Below are 21,610 nucleotides of genomic sequence, written 5' to 3' on the forward strand. Positions count from 1 at the left end.
TATATATACACACACACACACACACACACACACACACACACACACACAGGATAGCTTGAATAATTGTACTGCCCATTTCTGATGATATGCTGAAAGGAGCAGTTAATGCTTAAATACTTTCCTTGTTTCTAGTTTTTTATACCTTTTTTGGACCAACTTTGCATCCTTACATCGTAGTCTGAACAACTAATTTGTTGCATTTTATTTCTTTTTTTTGACATCAGTTATTTTATTTTAAAGAAAAAAATTTTTAAAAAATGGTACAAAATCTCAAAACAAGATTTTAGGAGAGTAACAATGGTTAGTACATTGTGTATTGTTACTGCCAAAGTAGTTTCTCATATTACAAGATATAGGGAAGAAATAATAAATAAACAACATAGGTACAAACCTCTGTTTTTTTTTAAGTCCACAGAAAATGGAAATATACTTTTTAAAGTTTCTAATACTAGGAGAAGATATCACACAATATCTTTTACATAAATTGTAAATCAAAGATACAGTATGAATCTTAGAACAAAAATTAAGATTAAGCAATATTCAGAAAATTAAATGTTTCAAAACAATTGAATTAAGAAAAAGTTTTCATGATAACAAAGAAGTACTAAGAGTAAAACATAAGATAAATACTGGAATGGCAAGTAAATGACCAGCACGTCTAACAGTTTGAGGATAGGATATCGCACAAAGTTCTAGTGTGTTGTGGACATGCATAATGACCGTGACAGTTACTGGTGGCTAGGCATCACTTGTGGGACTGAGTTACAGCTATTTCTTTGAAATCCACCCTGTAGACTCAGGTGGAATCATGACTCATCAAGTAGAAGAGAAGTCCATTTGTAGGATGTGCTGATGAAAATATTCTGCTGCTGAACACAAAAGAATAACTGAAAGACTACTATTGTATACCTCTTATTCTCCTCTGTTTAAATTGTTTGCCCTATTTAGTGGGTTCTCATTCATGGGGCTATGATCAATTTGCTCCCTCTCTAGAACATCATTTAGTAGTCTGTGTAGGCTTGGCTTTGTCATCATGAAATTCTTTAGTTGTTCTTTGTCATGAAAATATTTCACTTCTCCATTATATTTGAAAGATAGTTTTGCAGGATAAATCAGTCTGGGTTGGAATTTGTTTTCTTGCAAGACTTGAAGTACTTTGTTCCATGCTCTTCTTGACTTGATGGTTTGTGAAGAAAAATCGGCCATTATTCTGATGGGTTTTCCTTTAAATGTGATCTGTTTCTTTTCTTTAGCGGCTTTTAGTATACTGTTCCTATGCTGAATTTTTGGAATCTTGATTATTATGTGTCTGGGTGTGGTTTTCATTGGATTGATATTATTTGGAGTTCTATATGCTTCAATTACAGGAATGTCAGATTGTTTCCCCATATTTGGGAAGTTTTCTGCTATTACTTCTGCCCATATTCTTTTTATATCATTTGTATTGACTCCTTCCTTCTCATTGATGCCTATTAGCCTCACATTGTTCATCTTTGCATAGTCTTGCAAGTATTGTATTATTTTTTCCTGCATCCTAGTTGTTTTAAAGAGATCTTTTCTTACTTTTTCACTAGCTGCAATGGTGTCTTTCAGGTCAGAAAGTCTATTTTCACTTTCACGCAAATGGTTTTGCCAGCTTGTGATTGAGGTTTTAATTTCCTGTATATCACTTTGAACCTGTTTCATAGATTCTATTTCTTTCCTAAATTGTTTATTCAGGGGTTCTATCATTTTTATATTCTCCTCTATTTTTTTATCAGTGTATTCTTTAGAAGCACTTAGTACTTCTTTGATTATAGTTACCACTACATTTTTTAGTTCCGAAATTATTTCTGATCTGATTTCTTCTATACCTTTCTGCAGTTGATTCTTTACAGTCAACACTATTATTTCAGAGATATCTGGCGTGTGATTTGCAGTTTCCTCAGTGCTAGTGTCTTGTGCATTTGTACTGGGTGGACTCGGGGCCTGAGACTGCTTTTTGTTCCTTCTCTTTTTCATTTTGTATCCCGCTGTCTTCTGACCTTTGGTGTAGAGCTTGGATAGAGTTATTACCTTAGCACCAGGTCTGGATCTACGAAGTTCAGATTCCTCCAGGTGGGTGTTGCTTGGATCTGGTTGCTGTGCTCCACTTCTTTCTGCTGCAGCTCTTAGAGTTGAACCCTTTGTGTCACTCTGGCAAGATGTTCTGCTCCTGAATCAGCTGGGTGGGTCTTGCCTCTAGCCTCTTTGTAGGGAGTTCTGCTGAAGGGTTCCATGCTGGGCCTGCCCTCTGGGTCTATTCAGGATCCCGCAGGCCAGGTCCTCTCACTCACTGGCAGGCCTGCGCTCTGGGTCTATTCAGGATCCCGCCAGGCCCTGAGTCATCTCACTCACTCGCCGGGCTGGCGCTCCCAGTCTTGAACAACTAATTTGAAGACAACAGTATGCAATATAACAATGGGTGGTGAATTCCTATTATTTTGTTCAGTGAAATTCTGTATTGCTTCTAATGTTTTCTTTTTTCTTTCCTCCTTCTTTTCTCTTACTATTTTTTACTCTCTTTAAAAAGGAAAAAGAATCTGGTCTTGATTGGGGTGGTTCATGTCCTGGTTCCCTGATGCCTACCTCAGCACTGTCCAGGACCTGGGCCCCTCACACTTGGCTGGCCACAGACCTTATTGAGCATGGGAGAACTGCAAAGCAGGGCAGCATCCCAAGAGGGGACTCTGGGTCTATAGTTTCTCATGTCACGTGTGTCCCTTTAGGTGCTTCCCAGGAAGCCTTTCACCTTAGCAAATTGTTGCTTGCCCGCCACCGTGAGTGGTTCTGTGGGAATGCTAGTTGCGTAGTCCAAGCACGTCACGAGGAGGATGAGAACAGGGTTCCTACTGGTTGGGTGGCAGCTCTTGGATTCTGCTATAAGAAAAGAAGCAAACCTAAGCAGAACCTTGACTTCCCTGCAAATCAGGAGGCTCATTCACAGTAGGAGCTCTTCTAGGTACCTCCCGGGGCCCGAGGAGAAACATAGCTGCTCTTTCTAAAGGCTGGAGTGGAAGGAGGCTCCTGGAGGCTGTGCTGAATCAGGCTACAAAAGACAAATCTCTCCAGTCCCACCGGTGAGTGGGCTACCCTGGGAATGCTGCGACATGGACCAGAAACAGATTTACCTGCTTAGTACCCTGCCGTCTTGACTAGTCCTTGTCCTAACTATCCTAGAAGCCTTCTCAACGCCTATATTCATTCAACACCTATATTCATCTGATTTATCAGCAGTGTTATGGTTTGTGTCTAGCTGTCCCCCCAAAGCTTCATGCAGTCATGGGGTGGGGACTTCTAGAGTTTGAAATTAACTCATGATCCACTGGGATTATGGGTGATCCAAGGTGGGGATTATTGGTCTTAGTACTGCTTGTATTATGGGTGTGTGTACTTCCCCCAGCCTGGGGCAGAGAGCCTGAATGTAATATAAGAGAGACAGAGAGATAGACTCTCTCTGTTGCCATTGTTGCTGTTTTGCCACCATGAGCTGCTTGTCCCTGCCATGTGCCTTTCTGCCTTAGATCCAGCTGAGTGTGGACTGAAACCTCCAATAACTGTGAGCTAAATAAACCTTTCCTTCCTTCATTCTGGGTGTCAGGTCTTTGTCTCAGCACCAAGAGAGAGTAACTGAGACAAGCAGTTACTTTTCTGACTTGGGCATAGTTTTGGTATTAAGAAGAATGTACTTGGCCGGGAAGATAGCTCAGCAGCATAAGTACCTGCCTGCAAACACAAGGTCCTGAGTTCAATTCCTGGTACCAAACAAAAAGGTACAGAGCAGCTATAACATCCCCAGGATTCTTTTTCCCTGATGGAGAAGCATTGCAGGTTTCCTGCCATCACTGCCTTCAAGCAGTGTGGCGTGGTGGCTGGGGTACGGCTTCAACTTGATTGGCTTTGGGAGCTACCCCTCAGATGGGTGGAACACACTCAGAAGTGTGTCTGGGTTGGCCATGGAGGCACAGGCTGGAGGTCTGTGTGTAGTCCCTTGCACTTTCTGTTCTGGCACTGCCCCCAAGCTTTGTTTCCTGTCCTTTATGACCAAAACATTTTTGCTCTGCCGCACCCTCCACCGTAACTTTTCTGCCTTTCAGTGCCCTTATCTTTGACTGCAGTTGCTTGCTGAGTTCCAGGGGCTAGGACTCCTGTCTATGAATGTGAGAGGCACAGTCTAGCCCACACAGGGACTAATGCCTAGTGGTGTGTGGGGCCTAGGGAGGTGGGGGACACAGCAGCGTACGTGGTGCCCCCATGCAGTGCCATGCAACTGGGGACACAGTCACTCTGCTGGGATATATAGAACTGGCTGCCTCGATGGGGCTTGAGGGACAGTGGAACAGGGTGGCATGAGGGAAGCTTTTAGGCTGGCCTCTCTGGAGAAGGTGGTGCCTGACTGTAGCTGACCCCTTGGTCTCCTGTGGCTGGTCCCAGGGGAGTCTAGGTCTACCCATGTCAGAAGCTCCATTGGAAACACAGTGGAGCAGCCTACCCCTTGGCTGCACCCTCTGCATTTCAGTCCTCTGCTGTGGACATTCTGTGTGGGTGCAGAGGGAGCAAGATGAATTAAGCAAACCCAGAGAAGGAGGCTGCTCTTCAATGAACTTCCTGGCTTGGCCTCTGTATCAAGCTTCCTGTAGAGTGGCCGGAAGCCATTCTGCTCTGAAACCCACCTCGCCCTGGCCCCTCATACCAGCTCTCAGTGGTGCCTGTGAGGTCACTCGGAACAGTATTTGGAACCTGTGGCAGAATCTGGATTCCTCCAGGACTGGATTCCAGATCTACAGGTTCCCACTGAGGCCCTCGACCCTGCTGGCCTGACCTTGACTCCATTGTAGAGGTTTGAACAAAGCCCCAGGCAGCATGGGGGGAGAGCAGGCTCTGTGCTGGAAGAAGGAGAAAATTTTATTCATTTAAATGCAGAAGATAAATATGTGGCCACAAAATCTACCTTCCCATGTCTCTTTGAGATTCCTTTTTAAATATTAATTTTAATGAGAAATAGCAATGAGACAGCTTCAATGCAGGTTGGTAGGACAATTATAATAATTAATACATTGTATATTGTTGTCTTCATAGTAGTTATTCATAATGCAAGATACAGATATGGTATCTTGTTTAAACACTGTTAGTACAAATCTTCTCATTGAACTAAGAAAAAATAGCTGTATATCTATGCTAACTATTTTGTATATACAGATATATATATATTTTTTTCACTACAAAATGGTCCTTCATTTATATCCTCCTTTTTTGTTTACTTTTGTCAGAGATGTGTATTGTATTGCCATTCATGTATTGTAGGTGCACGAATTCAGCAAAATAATCCAATATAGTCCAGTAGTCCATAATAGTAGTGGGTTATGTGCAGAACTCGCAATGTCAGAAGTTGTTGACTTGAGCCTTTTACAGCTCAGCATATTAATATGGCTTTATTTTTTATACCTTGTTTTTATAATTTTCTGCTGGATGGTTAAGACCTAGATAAAACAAGACCTATATAACAAGAAATGTAACTTGTATGTGACAAGGTCAGTCAAATGCCCTCAGGATTTACCCTGAAAGCCTGTACAGCAGTTTGTAGATCTTTTGTCAGTGTCAGCCATGTGGATGAGTCACAGCCATTGCTTGACCACAGAGATTCCTTTTTTTTTTTTTTTTTTTGCAGAACCGGGGATTGAACTCAGGCCCTTGCGCTTGCCAGGAAGCGCTTATTCTACCGAGCCATCTCCCCGACCCCCAGAGATTCCTTTTGAATAAAGACTTTTTTTTTTTGGCTGGAGAGTATTTATTTATTTATTTATTTATTTATTTATTTGGTACAGAGTCTTGCTACACAGCTCAGACTCCTAGTGATCCTCCCATCTCAGCCTCCCCAGTGCTGAGATTATAGGCGAGCACCACCACGCCTGGTTTCATTGGCAGGCACAACGCAGGCTGGCATGGCATGCAGTCCTGGAGATTGAACTCAGGTCCTTGCACTTACCAGGCAGGTGCTTAGACTGCTGAGCTATTTCTCTGTCCCTGAAAAATATTTTAAACCAGAGGTCAGCATCAGAACTCTTGAACTTTTGTAGGTGATCTATGAAGATTTTGCATCCTGGATGGTGAAGGTTTCATTTGCTTGTGGTTTTACTGTACATGTGCCTTCCTGTAGGGCAAGTGTTCATATTTCCAGGATGGCTGTAAAGGGTGGCTGAAATCTGTGCCCCTGTCCATCAGGCACCTTAGGGGACTAGTGAGCCATTTGAAGAGTTTATGTTTTCTTAGAGCAATTTAGCAGCCCAATACAAGTCTGTGTGGAAATTGCTTTATGGTGGTTATTTTTTTTCCCTCCTCGTTAATAGCCACCACAGCAGGACTGATGCAAGAGGCGCTTGCGGAGTCATTGAACTTTATCGACCTGGGATTTTATAGCTTGGACTTTTCCCCAGAGAGAATAGTCACAGTGGAAGCAGTTGCCTAGGGGGCTGTGTAGCTTTCCCTCCTTGGCCGGGCTCCGAATTTTCCAGGGGAAGCCAGGCTTGCAGGTAAGCTCTGGTCTTTGCTGTTGCTCCCTCTCTGCAGAGCTGCCCTTCAGCCTGGTCCTGAAAAGGTTAGAAATCCAGATGCCCCATCCCCCACCCTCATGATTCTACCAGAAAGAATACCAGGTACTTAGGTCTGCTTGACTATCAGATGGATGACAAATGGATGATTACTATAAGTCTGCCCCCTGCAATTATCTGGGACCTACTCAGAGTAAAAGTTATTTGCTACTTATCTGAAATGCAGATGTTAGCTCTGAGCTCTGGTTACCACTGTTCTACCCAGAGGCCCTACCAAGAGTTAATCATTAAATGTTGGCCAGGATCCCTGAGTCAGGTGCCTGCTCTTCCCATGCAGTTGTTTATTGGGTTGGTCAAGCCTCCTGTTAAGGTTAAGACCACGACTCGGGCCTCTGCCCTGGAGATCCCAGGACCCTCCTACAAAGAACTGGGCTGATGTCACAGTCTCACAGCCTTGTTTCTGTCCTTCCCTGACTGGTGGGGGCCCTTTGGTCCTGAGGCTTGGTATCAGTTCTGACAGGTCATGGCCATCTCCCCAAAGCCAACTCAAGGGGTACAGCAGGTCTGGGGATCCTGGGCCTGTGTTCCCCTGGGCAGTGGTGGCTACAACGGGAACACTGCTGCCGGCTGGTCAGGGTCCACTCTGTCCCTTCTGAGTCCCACCTGGCCTGTTCAGTATGTGTCCAACAAGTGTCCACTGCGTCCCAGAGGATGTGGGAACAACAGAGACCTGAGCACACAGAAGTCTTGCACTGACGCGCCTCCTGCTTCTGTAGTCACTAGATGAAGGTGGGAAAATGGACAGACCAGGAGGCTGTGGAGACCACCAGCCAGCAGGAGGGAGATGGACACAGTTGTACTCTTTTTTTAAGTGTCAAAACATTGGGTGAAATTTCAGTGGCTGGAGGTAGGGCCTCACCTGAGAGAAACCTGCAGTGCTTAGGCCCCAGGAAACTGCTTAGGGACAACCTGGGCAGGACAGGGCCAGCCTGGGCTACAGGAGCTCCAGTGGGAACACTGTTCCCCATTTCCTGGGGCCTGATGCTGTAGCTGTTCTGTGGTTGTACGCTTTCTAAGGTGCTGTAGGCTGGTGTGAAAGGCCAGTGCCTAAAGTCGTGGAAAGAGCCAGCAGAGATTGCGGTGTACCATGCCCTGTCACTGCCTGCTCCCTGGGAACTCAGCGGCAGTGGCTCCTCACCAGCTGCTGATTTCCATCTGTGCTAGTGATACCCCTCCCCAAGCTCCCTCATCTCTCTTGGGCCCTGATGGGGGTGAAGGCAACCTAGGCTCAGGAACTGGGGAGAGGCATCTCCTAAGGAGAACTAAAGCTGCTCGCAGCCAGCTCCATGCCCTCAGTGTACAGGGGCTCCAGAATAGCAAATCCCATCAGCAGGACTCTCCTCTAGCCATCTCCTGTCCTTCATGGCCCTGTAGGCAGTGAATGCTGTCCCTGGGCCACTGTCTTAACAAAAAACACACAGCCTTGGCCCAGAGGAGGAGCTGGTCTTTAACACTAAGTCTCTGCCCCCTCCACTTCCTTTAGAGCTGATGCCACAGGGGTGGTCTGATGGTCTGAAACTGTTATCTCAGTCTGCCCGCCCATTAGCCCACCCCACCCCCAATCTCGGGAGTTTTATAAAGCAGGATCGACACCGGCCCAATTAAACTAGGACTTCTGGCCTGGTGCTGGTGCTTTTTTTAAACAAAGATCTCAACAAGCACCTACCCTGGACAGCCAGGATCAAACTGGGCATCCTTCATCAGAACCCAAGGCATGGTTGGGAAGAATGGCGTTTTGGAGTATGTGATTTTTATTACAAGTTGGGCATCCCTAGTCCAAAAGTCTGAAATCTAAAATGCTCCAAAATCTGAAACTTTTTGAGCTCCAGCGTAGTGCCACAAATGGAAAATTCCACAGCTGATCTCATGCAACAGGTTGCAATTGGAACACGGGTACAATGAAAATAGCACATAAAACTACCTTCAGGCTGAGGGTTTAGGGTATATATGAAACATAAATGAGTTTTGTGTTTAGACTCAGGTCCCGTCCCCAAGATATTTCATTATGTGTGTGCATATATTCCAAAAGCCCTAAAGCCTGAAATTTGAAATACTTCTGTCCCAAGCATTTCAGGCAAGGTATAGTTATCATATAATAGTGCCGGGCACATATTGTCATTTTTGCCTGTTGACACACATGCAGTCAACACATGTGGAAAAGCATGAATGAATCCATTACTACAAGTTGCACTGAGGCCAAGGCCTTTCTGAGCTGGGAGGGACAGGGACCCCCTAGATTCTACCTTCAGCCCCAGCCCTGTGGTCCCCCACCAGCTCCCCACTTCTGTGGACAGAAATACATTTGACCCATGGACACTTATTTACTCTGACATTTCAATTCAGATTTACACTGAGGTGAACTTTGAAATTTTTGTTAGAAAACTTTCCTGGCTGATTATTGGATGATTCCTTGCTAGAGCTGTGTGGGGACTCAGGAAGCACCCTCAGTTGGGCTGAGGGAGAAGGGGCCTGTGTCAGGTGGCACCAGCTCCCAGCCCTGGTGAGAAGGTGACCCGTGAGCAGTGTCATGAGTGAGCGCTGTGGTGTGGAATCTCCCTGGTTCTCTGTGGACCTGACAGGTCTGTGGGAGCCAGGGAGCCACCACAGCTGGCTCCTGTCTAGTGATGCCACATGGCAAGGCCCAGAATTGCCACATCCTGTTGATGGTCAAAATCAGCCAGAAATCCAAGGTTTTGAATGAAATATCCAAATTAGTAAGCATTTAGTGCCCCATCTGCAGTGGATTGCTAGCTGGTGGTCAGCTTGCTACACCCAGCTGAAGTGCACTAGTGTGGTGCTGGGTGTGGAAGGCCCACCTGAGGATGGCTGCCTGCGGCACGAGAGGCAGAACTGGAGAGGCTGCTGGGAGGCTGCTTGGAGAAGCTGCTGGTTCTCTTGGAAGGTCTCTCTGCTGGAGGACCTTGTCATGCTGGCTTTTCTGATGAACTTGGCTGTTCTTATCCAAGGAGGAGCTCGTGACGTTGTGGTCACAGGATGGCTGTGGTTCATTTTGGGGTACCTCTGGTCCTCACCATGAGCATCGTTTCCTGGCTCCAGAGGGGAGGGTGGTACGCTGCTCCTGGGGAAGCTTGTCAAGTTGGCTTTCCTGATGGGAACTAAAGTTTTCTCATTGCTGGAGGAGTTCAGAACCTCACTGTCACTGAGGATCACGGTGGTGCCTTTTAGGGGAGTTCTGGTGCTTACCTTTAGTGTTGCTTCCTGGCTTCCCCTCAGCCTGCTAGCACAGATCCTTCATCCCGCTGGCACAGGCTTCCTAGCCTCCACTGCTGACCTTTGGGCGTTTAGAGCACAAATCCATGAAATGGGCCTGCATGAGACATTGTCATGGGCTCCAGGCCTCCAACTGGACTCATGGGAAGCATTCTTAGGAGCTCAAGGTTTTCAGCTGGACTCATGCAGGGTATTAGGATCCAGACCTTCAACTGGAGTCTTTGTTCTTTAGTGTGTGAATGGATTTCCTGCACTGTTTATATGTGATTCTTTGGGTGATTATAAAATGATCTTATAGAATGTGTCCTGTGTTGTATTATTCCTCTTGTGAAAAATCCCAAACCATGATGCCATGTATGCCAACGAAGTGTGTTTCAAACAAACAAAAAACAAAACTGTGGATTATGTGTGACTTTGATCCACTTCCTGGTACAGCTGGAATCTTTTCAGAGGGAATGGCACCCTTGACCTCAGTCACCAGGGGATGGCAGAGGGCAGGTGTCCCTTTTGAAAAAGTTGCTTTGCAGCCCTTGTTTTATTGTGTTTTTTTTTTTTGTTTGTTTGTTTTTTTTTTGGTGGAACTGGGGATTGAACTCAGGCCCTTGCGCTTGCCAGGGAAGTGCTTATTCCACTGAGCCATCTCCCCAGCCCCCCAACCCTTGTTTTATTGTTGCGAGTACTGGGGCCCTGGGAAATGTCCTGCAAGGCTGGATGGAGTTGGACACACATCCTGGGGTTCATCCCAGGGGGGTCCTAAGTAGGTACAGCAGGAGGGGCAGGCTGAGCTGGGAGCCACCTTCCCAGACGTGCTGTTAGCCAGTAAGTTCTGAATAGGCAGGTTGTGGGAGAAGGACTCTTGAGTGTTCCATGCAGGCATAAAGCACCAGAGCGGAGGCAACAGCCCACGCCTGGTTTGGGGTCCGTGAGGCAGATGAGCTGGTCGCACGTGGACGACGAAGGCTGGCTGCCTCTCTGGTGTGCAGAGGCAGCAGAAGTATGCTGGTCACACGTCTCTGCTTCTGGCCCCGTGGGAGGTGCAGCCACGGCCAAGAAATGATATGAGGCTGCCAGGTGAGCCTGGGGTGGCTGCAGCCTGTGCTTCTCAAGACACTGAAATTCAGATATTTAGGCAGAAACCATCATTTTTGGTTTTCAGCCATGCACATTCCCATTTAAGAGACCAGAGCCTCAGAAACTAGTGTAGGTGCCTCTTTTCTGTGTTCGTGCAGTTGTGGTGCACTGTGTGATCTCTCGGCCAGAGAAGGGCTCGTCTCATGAGGCCCTGGGAGAGCTCGGAGTCAGGGCCGTGTGAGGTTGAGAGCACAGCTGGAGCAACTGGAGTCAGGAGACCCAGTGTGTTCTCGAGCCCACACCACCTGTGCCCACACCCCTGTGTCCACACCACCTGTGCCCTGTGAGCAGGCACTGTCTTATACCACCCTGAGGACCACAAAGGGAAAGCACCTCCCTGTAGGTCACGTGCTCTGTAAACTGGGGGTCACAGTAAGCACCATGTACTCAAGGCATGTCTTGTATGTGAGGAGGGTAAAGCTACCTTTCCCACTAGCTGACTTCCAGAGCATTCCTGATGCACACTAACTACATAGAAGGAGCCTCAGCAGAATGGGAACTGTGGGTTTGGGATCATTTCTGTGTCATGATCCCTAAATCTTACGAGTGCAAATAATTGGCCACAGCCTACCTTGCATCGTGAGGCCTTGTCAGGTATCCTCTTCCTTGTCCTTTGCTGCCTGCCTCCCATTCGCTTACACATCCATCCATCTGTTATTTTATACAAGCATTTTCCCACTTAATCATCCATCTACCCATCTACCTACTAGTCCCTCTGTCTACCCATGATCTGTCCGTTCATGTACCCATCCATTCATCCTTTCCTTCATGTATAATCCAGGTATTTATCTAGCATCCATCCATATATCTACTCAACCATTCACCTCCTGTCCGTCTGTGCCTCGTCTGTCTGTCCACCACCCTCCTTCCTTCCCCGTCTCCATCCCTTACTACCTTCCATCATTTCCTCCTCTCTCCATCTCTTCCTCCCTCCCCTCCTTCCTCTTGTCTTTCTGTACTGAAGGAAAACCTCTCCTCCCCACCACCTTCTCAGTTTCTCTGCTGAGTGGCCTAACAGAAGAAACTAGAGCACATCATGGGAGAAGCTTTGGTGAAGAGTGGCTTCAAAGTGACAGTTGAAATTTAGGTTGGTGGGGGGGGGGTGCTGGGGAGATAGCTCAGTGGTCTAAGCACCTGCCTGGCAAGCTCAAGGACCTGAGTTCAATTCCTGATACTACATGTTGTGCTGGCCCTGGGACTCTAGGTGTGCTGTACTGACCATTGAAACCCAGCGTGATGGCACATGCCTGTAATCCCAGCACTGGGGAGGCTGAGACAGGATTACTGTGAATCAGAGCTGTGTAGCCAGACCCTGTATCCAATAAATAAAGAAAAAAAAAAAAACCTTAGGCTTAGGTAGCACCTCAGCAAAGGAACAATGAATTTTACAGAACTATAAGACAATGGGAAGGACCCAAGTTAATTGAGCAAATTATGGGGTGATGAATGTATGGGAAAGAGATGGTGGATTAAGGTGGTTAGTATTCTGGTGGGTGGATCCTCTGCAGTGGCCACAAGCTGGGAAGTGTCAAAGTTGACTCTAAAGATGGACTTTTGGACTCTTTTGTAGAGAGGAGAGGGGGACACCCTTGCAAATTTATATCCTACTTTTAGTCAAGTCGGGGAGAGCAAGGCACTTTTATTGTATGTTTCTTTTCCATTACCTACAACTCAAAAATGGTCCATATGCCAAAGGGGCATGTTCCGGGGTAGCATCCCCAACACAGAGGAAAAAAATAATAAAGAATAATATCGAAATCAGGCCTGGGGAGATAGCTCAGTGGTCTAAGGGCCTGCCTGACAAGCGCAAGGACTGTCAGGTTCAGTGCCCGTACCTCATGCTATACTGGTTCTAGAGCCCCGGAAGTGCCATCCTGACCACTGAAACTGGGTGTAGTGGCGCATGCCTGTAATCTCAGTTCTGGGGAGGCTGAGACAGGAGGATCACTATGAGTCCAAGCTGCATAGCGAGACCCTGTATCAAATAAATAAAAGATTAAAAAATTAAAAAGTAATACATAAATCATCTGTCACTAGTTTTATCAGAGTTTGATGTTTTGCCACTTCTGCTTAGGATGCCAGAAGAATATGGCTCCCAGCACCAGGATTCCCTTACCCCAAGAGCAGGGCCCTCTGGCTTTAAAGCTGATCTCTGCCACCAAACACTTCCTTGCTGCCAGGCTCGATGAGCGTATCTGTGAGCAGCCTGTGGGGTTGCATTACATCTAGAAGTGAGGGCAAGTGGTTTACGCTTGATTCTGTAGTCGCATCTCTTCTACTTAGAGTCACCCGTGTGAGGTTCAGGTTCATTTGTTCTCATGGCTATGGGGCCGTGGGCAGGCGAGACCACAGTTCGTCCGACAGCCCCTGAATGACCCGGATGACCATGCCCCGCATGCCCAGGAGAGTTGGATTTTGCCATCTTTCCTTGTGCATGTAGCTTTGAACTTACAGAATTGCTGTAGAGGAGGAATCGCTCCCAGCGTGGTGCCTCCCTCCGGGGCCTCCGCAGCTCTGCAGTAATCCATGTTTATTCCCTTCTTTCTGGACCCCGGTCCCCAGGGATGGTGTCTCAGTTGTGGTCAGTGGAGAATGGATGACCTTGTCTCAGGGTCTGAACGAGCATCGTTCTCAATACTTGCTGGATGTAACCTAGTCCTGCTCATCGCTGGGCAAGTATTGTTGCCCTTGACCATGAGGAAGGGGCCCTCTCGGCTGCCAGCGTCTCTTGCAGACCCGCACATCTGTGGCTTTCGCTTGTTTGTGATCTGGGATTCTGCTCCACTGCTGGTCCTGGAGATTGCCTCCTTTCTGAGTCCTGTCTTTCTGTTCTATTTTTACTGACCCATCTCTATTTGAAGCAGGGGGTTATTATAGTGAGCTCTCACTGCCACTCTGACCCGATACCTGCATTTCTTCCTCTCCTGCAGTTCTGTCCTTAAAGAAAAACCAAAGGTAGCTGTTTCTCTTATGTGGGAAGTTTCAACCTGCTGGGGCCCTTTGGTGAATCCTCATCAGCTAGAGTTCCTGTAATGCTGGGGTTCACACATTGGGCCAGCACTCTCAGGGCCTCCCTGGTCCTGGCTGCTGCCCCTCTATGCAGGCTTGGGGAAGAAGAGGGAAATGATGGATTCTTGCCACTTTGGCAACCAGTACATGAATTCACAAGGGCAGTCCTGGGCTCCTGATCGGGCTGCCATGCAGGAGCAGAGCACAAGTTCCGCAAGGGCTTCCCCGAGTCCCTGGCTTCTCTTTAATTTTCACATTTCCCATTGTTGGTTCTCTTTCTTCCTCCCCACAGAGACCTGGCCACCATGCCCCGTAGCCCAACGTCCAGTGAGGACGAGATGGCCCAGAGCTTCTCTGACTACTCCATGGGCTCTGAGTCTGACAGTTCCAAGGAAGAGACCATCTATGACACCATCCGGGCCACAGCGGAGAAACCAGGTGGTGTGAGGATGGAGGAGAGCCAGGGCGACACGCTGGTGATCCGTGTGGTCATCCAGGACCTGCAGCAGACGGTGAGCTCCCACTGGAGGGTGGTGCTTTGCTTCGCCTTTTGCCCCTTTGTCCATGTCTGGGGGGTGGTGTGACCATAGCTTGAATACCAGAGGAAATATACTGCCAGTTCATCCTGGACTCACAGGGCTAAAGACTCTGGTCTGGTGATCTTTGTTTGCTGTAGAGTCCTGGTCCAGCATCAGCTCCTCTGGATCCCTCCCTCCTCACTTTACACAGCCCTGTTTTCCTGTTTCAGTCTCCAGTAGTCACTGAGCACTTATTTTAGTCCATTGTGTGCTACCGTGATGAGGACTGCTTTGCAAAGAAAGGAGGTTTGTTTGGGCTCATAGTTCTGGAGGCCCAAGGTCAAGGATCTCATCTGGTGATGCCTCCTTGCTGGCAGAGTAGGTGGTCCAGGGCATCATATGGCAAAACCAGAGAATATAACTGTGTCTGTCTGGTCTTTCCCTCTTTAGATAAAAGCCAGGAGGGTCCAACTCTGGGGCTCCATCCTGGTGACCTTACCTAACCCTGATCACCTCCCAAAGGTGCCATCTTCAATCCTATTAATCAATTAAGTTTCCACTCCCTTAACCCCTCAACATGGAGGTTAGCTTTCACCCCAGGAAGCCTGGGGAGCACTTACCACATCTAAGTCATAGCAAGCACTGCAGTGTCCCAAGGCTGAGGCCAGCCTGGAGCAGTTCAGTCCACAGGAGAAGCCAAGCGGCAGGTTGGCTAATGCTCGGCCTGCAGAGTCTATGTGTGACTGTGTCCAGTGGTACTGCCTCTGTCCCTGCTAGTTCTCCATACGTGTGTACCCTGGCATCCTTAGCTGTCCCACTTCTTAGGCTGTGGGGCATTGGGGTAAAGCCTCCCTTCCTGGTGTTGCCCCTGTTAGTGGCCAGTCATGGCCCAGCTTCAGGGCCAGTGTGTTTCCTGTGCCACTGATTGATTGTCCACACTGGCAGTCCCTGGCATCTATTGCCATGGTATACTTCCTGGTCTGTTCCTGGGCCCTTGTGGGCAGATTTCCCTTCCTTGGGGGCAGCCCCTCGTGCCCCAGGGTTGGGCAGAGGTGGGTTGGCATGGTGGATGGTATGGCTGTGCAGTGAGACAGGTTCCCCAGGAGCATCCTGTATGCCAGGTGTTCCCTTCATTGTTCATTCTCTCTTCCTCCCTCTGCAATCAGGCAGGGAATTTGGAACTGTTTGGAGCAGAGATAAGTGCTCCCAAAGCTGCCCCTTCCCATCCCTGGGAAAGGACTCTGCACAGGAGGTGCTCAGTGCACGCTCGTTGGCTTTGCTGGTCTGCGATGCTGATCTTGCTCAAGGGCACTGACCCGAGGTTGCGTGCATCCAGTTACTTTCTAATACTCATTCAGCAATGGTGAGCGTCTTGTATGAGCCAGAAGCTGTCTTAGGCATTGGGCCGGCAAGCCACACAGGGTGACAGGACAGTTCACTGGGGTGCTAGAGGTGGTGAAGAGAGTATTTTGGGGTGCTGCGAACCAGAAGCTGATGGGAATGTAGTGGGGGTGGTGGGGTAGTGGTCTCCGAGGGTGGCCAAGGTACCCAATCTCCAAAGCAGGATGTAAAGTCCCCCCCGCCCAAGCGTGAATGGCAGCCAGGGACAGTAGGCGATGGGAGGCCAGAGGTGGGATCTGAGGTCTGGGGTGGAGTTCTGGAGTCCCCATTGGTCCTTCTCCAAACCTGTCAGGGAGATGAAGGAAGAAGAGAGAACTCAAGGAGCCTGTCAATTCCTGGCCTTCCCTGGAGTGGCACCTGGCTACAGAGGGGGGCTAGATGTGTGGGCCAGCCCTAAGCCTTAACAAATGGTCATGAAGATTTGGTGAGGCAGTAGTGAGCTCACACACACACACACACACACACAACACACACACACACACACACACACACGTGCACATCCTGCCCTTGGCATCTCCTTATTCATGTGGGCACAGGACTGTTCACACAGTCACTAGACCCCACTTGATGTCTGTTCCTGGGTTCACCCAATCTCTGTTCCAGGAGTAAATGCCAGCTTTCACAGGAGTAGCCTGATCTATTTCCAGCTCCATGTTTTGGTTTGCCTTTGAAATAGGTGGGGTTAATTGCTGAGTGTTTTTAGGAAGAGTTCCTAATGACAGCGCCGCTCCAGTGAAAGCCTAGCTGGTCCGTGTTACGCACAGTGAAGTACTTTGTGTTCCACGAAGACACTGCCTTCAATGTAGCCTCTAGCCTTGAACTGGAGGCCATCAGTGCTGTGCTCTGGCCTGCATGAGGCTTCTCCAGCAGGCGCATCCCAGCCACGCCCTGCGGCAGGATGTCACTCTTCAGCACTGTACTAGACGACTGTTTGAAGCAGCTAAGTCCACACCAAAAAGCCCAAAGAGTGTAAGCGATGTGGCACTGCGCAGACCCCAAGAAGGACATTTGTTTGGGGGACCTCTGCATGTTGGGTGCTGGGTGTCCCATGCCTGTGAGTGATCACCACAGCACAGAGAGCCGCGATGGGGACATCGCCAGTGACTTTCCTAGAGTAGGAGTATCCCCACGCACAGAACTCCCAGACAACAAGGATCGACCGTGTTTTGAAAATGCTTACTTGTTGCCTGTGCCTCAGATGCTCTTTTGCTCTGTATCATATCAAGCCTCCTCTGCATTTGTGGAGGTGTTGTCTGAGGCCCCGAGTGACCTTATCTAAACTTAATCACCTCCCTGAGTTTTGCTTTAGAGATCTCTGATTTACCTTTTCCATTTCGTGCGTGCATGCCTGACTCCTTGCCTGCCTCTGTTTCCTTTCTTCTCTCCCTCTGTCCCTCCCTTCCTCTGTCTCTGGCCTAAATCCCTAACAAATTGACTTCAATTGCCAGACAGACAAATACTAGCCATTTTTGGTTTTTCCTGGAGAACCTTGTGGCAGCAGATGCTGTTTTTCCCTCCATTAAGGGTGTCTCCTTGCATCCCATGACTTCTCTGTGGTATGGGTCAGGCTCTTCTCTGGATTCAGGGTAGTAGTTTATCCTATGCTGGATTTTTCTTCCCTGTATGTGCATTTCACACTGCTCCCTGTGCTGGACATTTTCTCGTGTGCTTGTACGATATCCCAGCGTCTTTACATACCATATGCTCAGGGGGATCAGCTCAGTTCCATCCAATTTCTAATCTATTGTAGTCATGTTATCCTGACTTTTCATTTATTCTCATAGGTGTATGCTCTCTCCTTTTGAGAATTATTCTTTCAAGTTGTTTGTTTGTTTTATGTCCTGTTATCTCACTCCCTAGCATAAAGCTGTCGTGGAGACTTTTCTTCCTTTAATTGGAGTGTATTTTCACCCAGATCAGAGGCTTGCCTGATTCTTTGCATGCTCTCTCTTCTCCATTTATTGTTTTTCCCGTGCTGTGCTTTCATTATTGTCCATGCCCCTCGCCCCATCCTGTTCAGTTGAGCAGAAGCTGTGTGGTCCTTTTCTAAGAACACACAAGCGAGTCTTCCTGCCCTTCCCAGTAGAGGTGGTCAGGTCTGTCCATCTATCTACCTAGGTTTTCAGATGAAAGGCTACAGGGGCCGTGTGTAGTCAGCTGTGATGCCTGTAGTTGATAGAGGGACATGCTTTAAGTGGATTCAGTGGTCAGCTGGTTCCGTGGAAGGAACACTATGGCTGAAGGACATGGCGGAGCAAAGCTGCTTAGTTCCTGGTGGCCGGGAAGTAGAACAAGGGAACAGTGTCAGAGGGAAGGAGCCAGGGACCAGATATAATCATCAAGATCGCACCTCCCGGGGCTGAAGAGATGGCTCAGTGGTCTAAAGCACCTACTTGGAACAAACTTGGCAAAGCACAGGGACCGCGGTTCAATCCTCCAGCACCACATGCCGCCCAGCCGCGCCCCCTGGTGGGCTGAGCTGGCCACACACACACACACACACACACACACAATAAATAAATGTAAAAAAAAAAAAAAAAGATCGCACCTCCCTGAGCCACCCAGACACCCAAAGGTGTGTTTTCCTAATGCCCTGGGGATTTCTTAATCTAACTGAGTTGGCATATCAGGCTTAATGGCACAGTGTGTGTGTGCACGTGTGTGTGTGGGGGGTCTTTCTGGAAGGTGGGGGCCCCTTTTTCTTCTGAAATTATCTTAACTTCTCAAGCAATGATTCCCCAGCCCTTGCGGCATTTCTACTTGGTGAGCATCTCTGGCAGGAGGGTCTCTCCAGACAGCTGGCCAACTCACCCCCAACCCATCTTCCCCAGTCCCTGTCCAGCCAAGCAAGAACTGACAAAGCCCCAGGAGAATGAGGAAGCAGTTCCCCTCCAGGATTTAGATTCCATGTGGTTGTCTGAAGGAGGCATTTCTGGTATGGAGCGATGCCTGTTTCTTGCTCTTGATACTTTTTGTGGGGCTTCTATGTTTTGGGTCTCATGGGATGGCCTTCTTGGCCCCTGGATGCTACATTTCTCAGTGACTACCTCTCCAGGGTGGAGACTCCTGCATCCCAGCATTGTAAACCATCCTCAGGTTGCAGGGCCAGCTGCCTCTGATCTCTTGTCCCTGCTATTGCTTATTGATAAGGGAGTAGGACAGGGAGCTTGGGAAGTCTTCTCTTGGATTTCAGACTTGAGACTTGAAGGTCCAGAAATGATAGGGAAGGATGTGGCTGCTGATGTTAGGCATACACCAGAGTAAGTGGTCCTTTGCCTGCTGCCTGGGGGGCAGGGATGCTATGCCAACTGACACACAACACTTACCTTGTACTGTGCGAATCCTAACACATCAAGACCCTGTGGGTATCGCCTATGCAGGCAAATCCAGCACTCTGTATTTGTCCTGAGAGTACTTTTATAATGTTCTCAAGGGTTACCACATGCCATACGCTAGGATAGGTTGTAATGCTTGTTTTGTGGGGTAGTCCTTGCTGCAGCCTTGAGGAATGCAGTGTTTGTGAGCATTTCTGTTGAAGGCTAGTGGTCCTACAGCAAGGACCGGCATCTTCAGTGTCCAAGTGGCACACAGCCTATAACTGTAGCTGGATGAGGAGAGAACATTGCCAACCCATGCACCTATCCTTCACGGAGAGGTTTATGATTAAAACTAGCTTGCAGATGGGGACATGGAAGATCAGACTCCAGAACCAGTAAGACAACAGAGCACGTGGCTTGGGGACACTCAGCCTTGTGCCTGGAAACCTGCTGGATGGGGTCCAGGATACTGGTGTTTACTGTGCCCTGGGCTTTCTTGGTACCCAGGCCTGATTTGCACCTGTGGGTGGTGCTCACCAAGGGAAGGTAGCCCGCAGCGGGCAACCTGGGTGAGAAGCAGCAGGGGGCGGAAGTCAGCTGAGATGGGTTATTGGGTAAGATGCTGAGAGCCTCAGGGCCTCTCGCTCCCATCTGTCACTTAATCATCAACACTGTCCTATGAAGTGATCCAACCCAGGAAGGTTGGTCAGCGTGACTCTGAAAATTTTGAAAATCCAAAATGCTGCAAAATCCTAAACTTTCTGAGCATAAATATGACAGCAGCAAGTGGAAAACTCACACTGTGAAACTTCATTTCATGCAAAAATTATGAAAAACGTTATGTAAAATTACCTTAAGGCTATGTGTGTAAAGATATACGAAAAATAACAAAATTTGATATTCACACTGGGGGGCCCATCCCCAAGATACCTCATTAAATACATGCAAATATTCCAGAGTCTGAAATCTGAAAGACTTCTGTGCTACAACTTTGGGGTAGGGGACACTCTCCTTGTAGCAGGTGTATGCTGAGTACCCTGAGTGTATCTGTCACTGTGACCATTCGCCATGGAGCAGCCATTGTTTTGACCCTCTTGGGAGGCACTTGTCACTCCCTGGAGGAGATAAAGGCCCCTTGCCATTCACTGTCAAGATAGTGGGTAAAGAGGGCTGGAGACTGGGAGGGTCACAGAGTTGTTGGTGCGAAAGGATAGCACCTGTAGCTTGGGGGAGATGCTGTGCTACTTACTTCCCAGGCTTCAGTTTTGCGTCCCCACCTCCTCTGGCCCCTTGTCAGCAGGGTCACCTTCACCAGGGCACAGGCTCATTTTCCCGGAAGCTTCTGTATCGGCCACAGTGGCTTCTGCACTCGGCCTGGAGGTACAACAATGCTTGATGAAGCAGGGGCCACCGGGGCGGGGGGAGGGGGGGTTGCGGGAGTGTCTCTTTACACTTTTGGGAGCATAATAGCTTCTGGAACCTTCTGAAGACCACTTGTCTTCACTCTGTTCAAGGCAAACAAAGGCCCTAGATGCTGAGATCAGAAATCCCACGGGCAACAGAGTAGACATGGATCCGCATGCTGTCCCTTTTGGGTTGAGCCCTCTGCGTCTAGCTGGGGACACTTGATTGTTCTGGAATCTATCTGGAGGAGTCGGGTGGAGCTGCCAGAGAGCTTGTCCTTGGGGTCCCAGTGGTCACCCACTGGTGACAGTGCTAGAAGAAGCTCCCGAGCTGCCCCTCTACTGCCAGCTGTTGGTCCCCTTCCCTGGTATAGTCTGGACTCTCTGTCCCTTGCTGAGTAACTGCTCTCTCCAGACTTATGCCTCTGGTGGGACTGCAGCTTTCAACCTTTGCACAGGCGCCTCGGGCAGTGCTGAGACGAAGCACTGCAGGGCCGGGTGGTGGTCTTAGAGGGCACACAGGGCTCTGGGCCTGCAGAGTCTCCCTCAGTCATTCCCAAAGCACACTGTGGTGAAAGCCTGGCACTGGCCATTCAGCTTGGCCTTTAAAAAAAAAAAATAGCAGGTGCCAAAATCAATACCACCCAAAGCAGGTTCTTTTGTTATTGATATTTTTGGAGGATGCTGCACAAGGAAGTGGGAACAAAGCTGGCATCAAGGCAGAGAGGTGCATGACAGCTCAGGGTTAATCCACTGTCAGTGGTGTGTCACAGGGAGCTGGAGGGGGGAAGCTCCAGGGGCTGTGGTGTGCTGCTGAGCCAGGCGCTCCTTGAGAGGCTCCAGTGCCAGCCTCTCTGCCTCTCTCCAGTGTGGCACCAGCAGCCACATCCACCCAAGACCCAAGCATCTCATCAAAGAAGCCAGGGCCTGCAGGTGCTTGGGGAAAATGAGGGTTTCTCTTTTTGCTTTAATCA

General features: G+C 48.6%; 1 protein-coding gene across 3 annotated transcripts in view; it reads left to right on the plus strand.

The window, feature by feature from the left end:
• Shank2 (SH3 and multiple ankyrin repeat domains 2) overlaps nucleotides 1–21,610 on the plus strand; it is a 537,673-nt gene that overhangs the window by 77,879 nt on the left and 438,184 nt on the right. For 2 of the 3 annotated variants that reach the window (XM_023710614.1, XM_023710615.1), the window contains exon 2: nucleotides 14,290–14,509. In XM_023710614.1, the coding sequence (XP_023566382.1) occupies nucleotides 14,303–14,509 (207 nt within the window). In that variant the 5' untranslated portion in view covers nucleotides 14,290–14,302. Of the gene's footprint in view, nucleotides 1–6,491; nucleotides 6,549–14,289; nucleotides 14,510–21,610 lie in introns of those variants that run through there. The other variant, XM_023710613.1, reaches the window with a different exon arrangement.

Source organism: Octodon degus, unplaced genomic scaffold (genome assembly GCF_000260255.1).
Source record: "Octodon degus isolate 3935 unplaced genomic scaffold, OctDeg1.0 scaffold00018, whole genome shotgun sequence".
NCBI lineage: Eukaryota > Metazoa > Chordata > Mammalia > Rodentia > Octodontidae > Octodon > Octodon degus.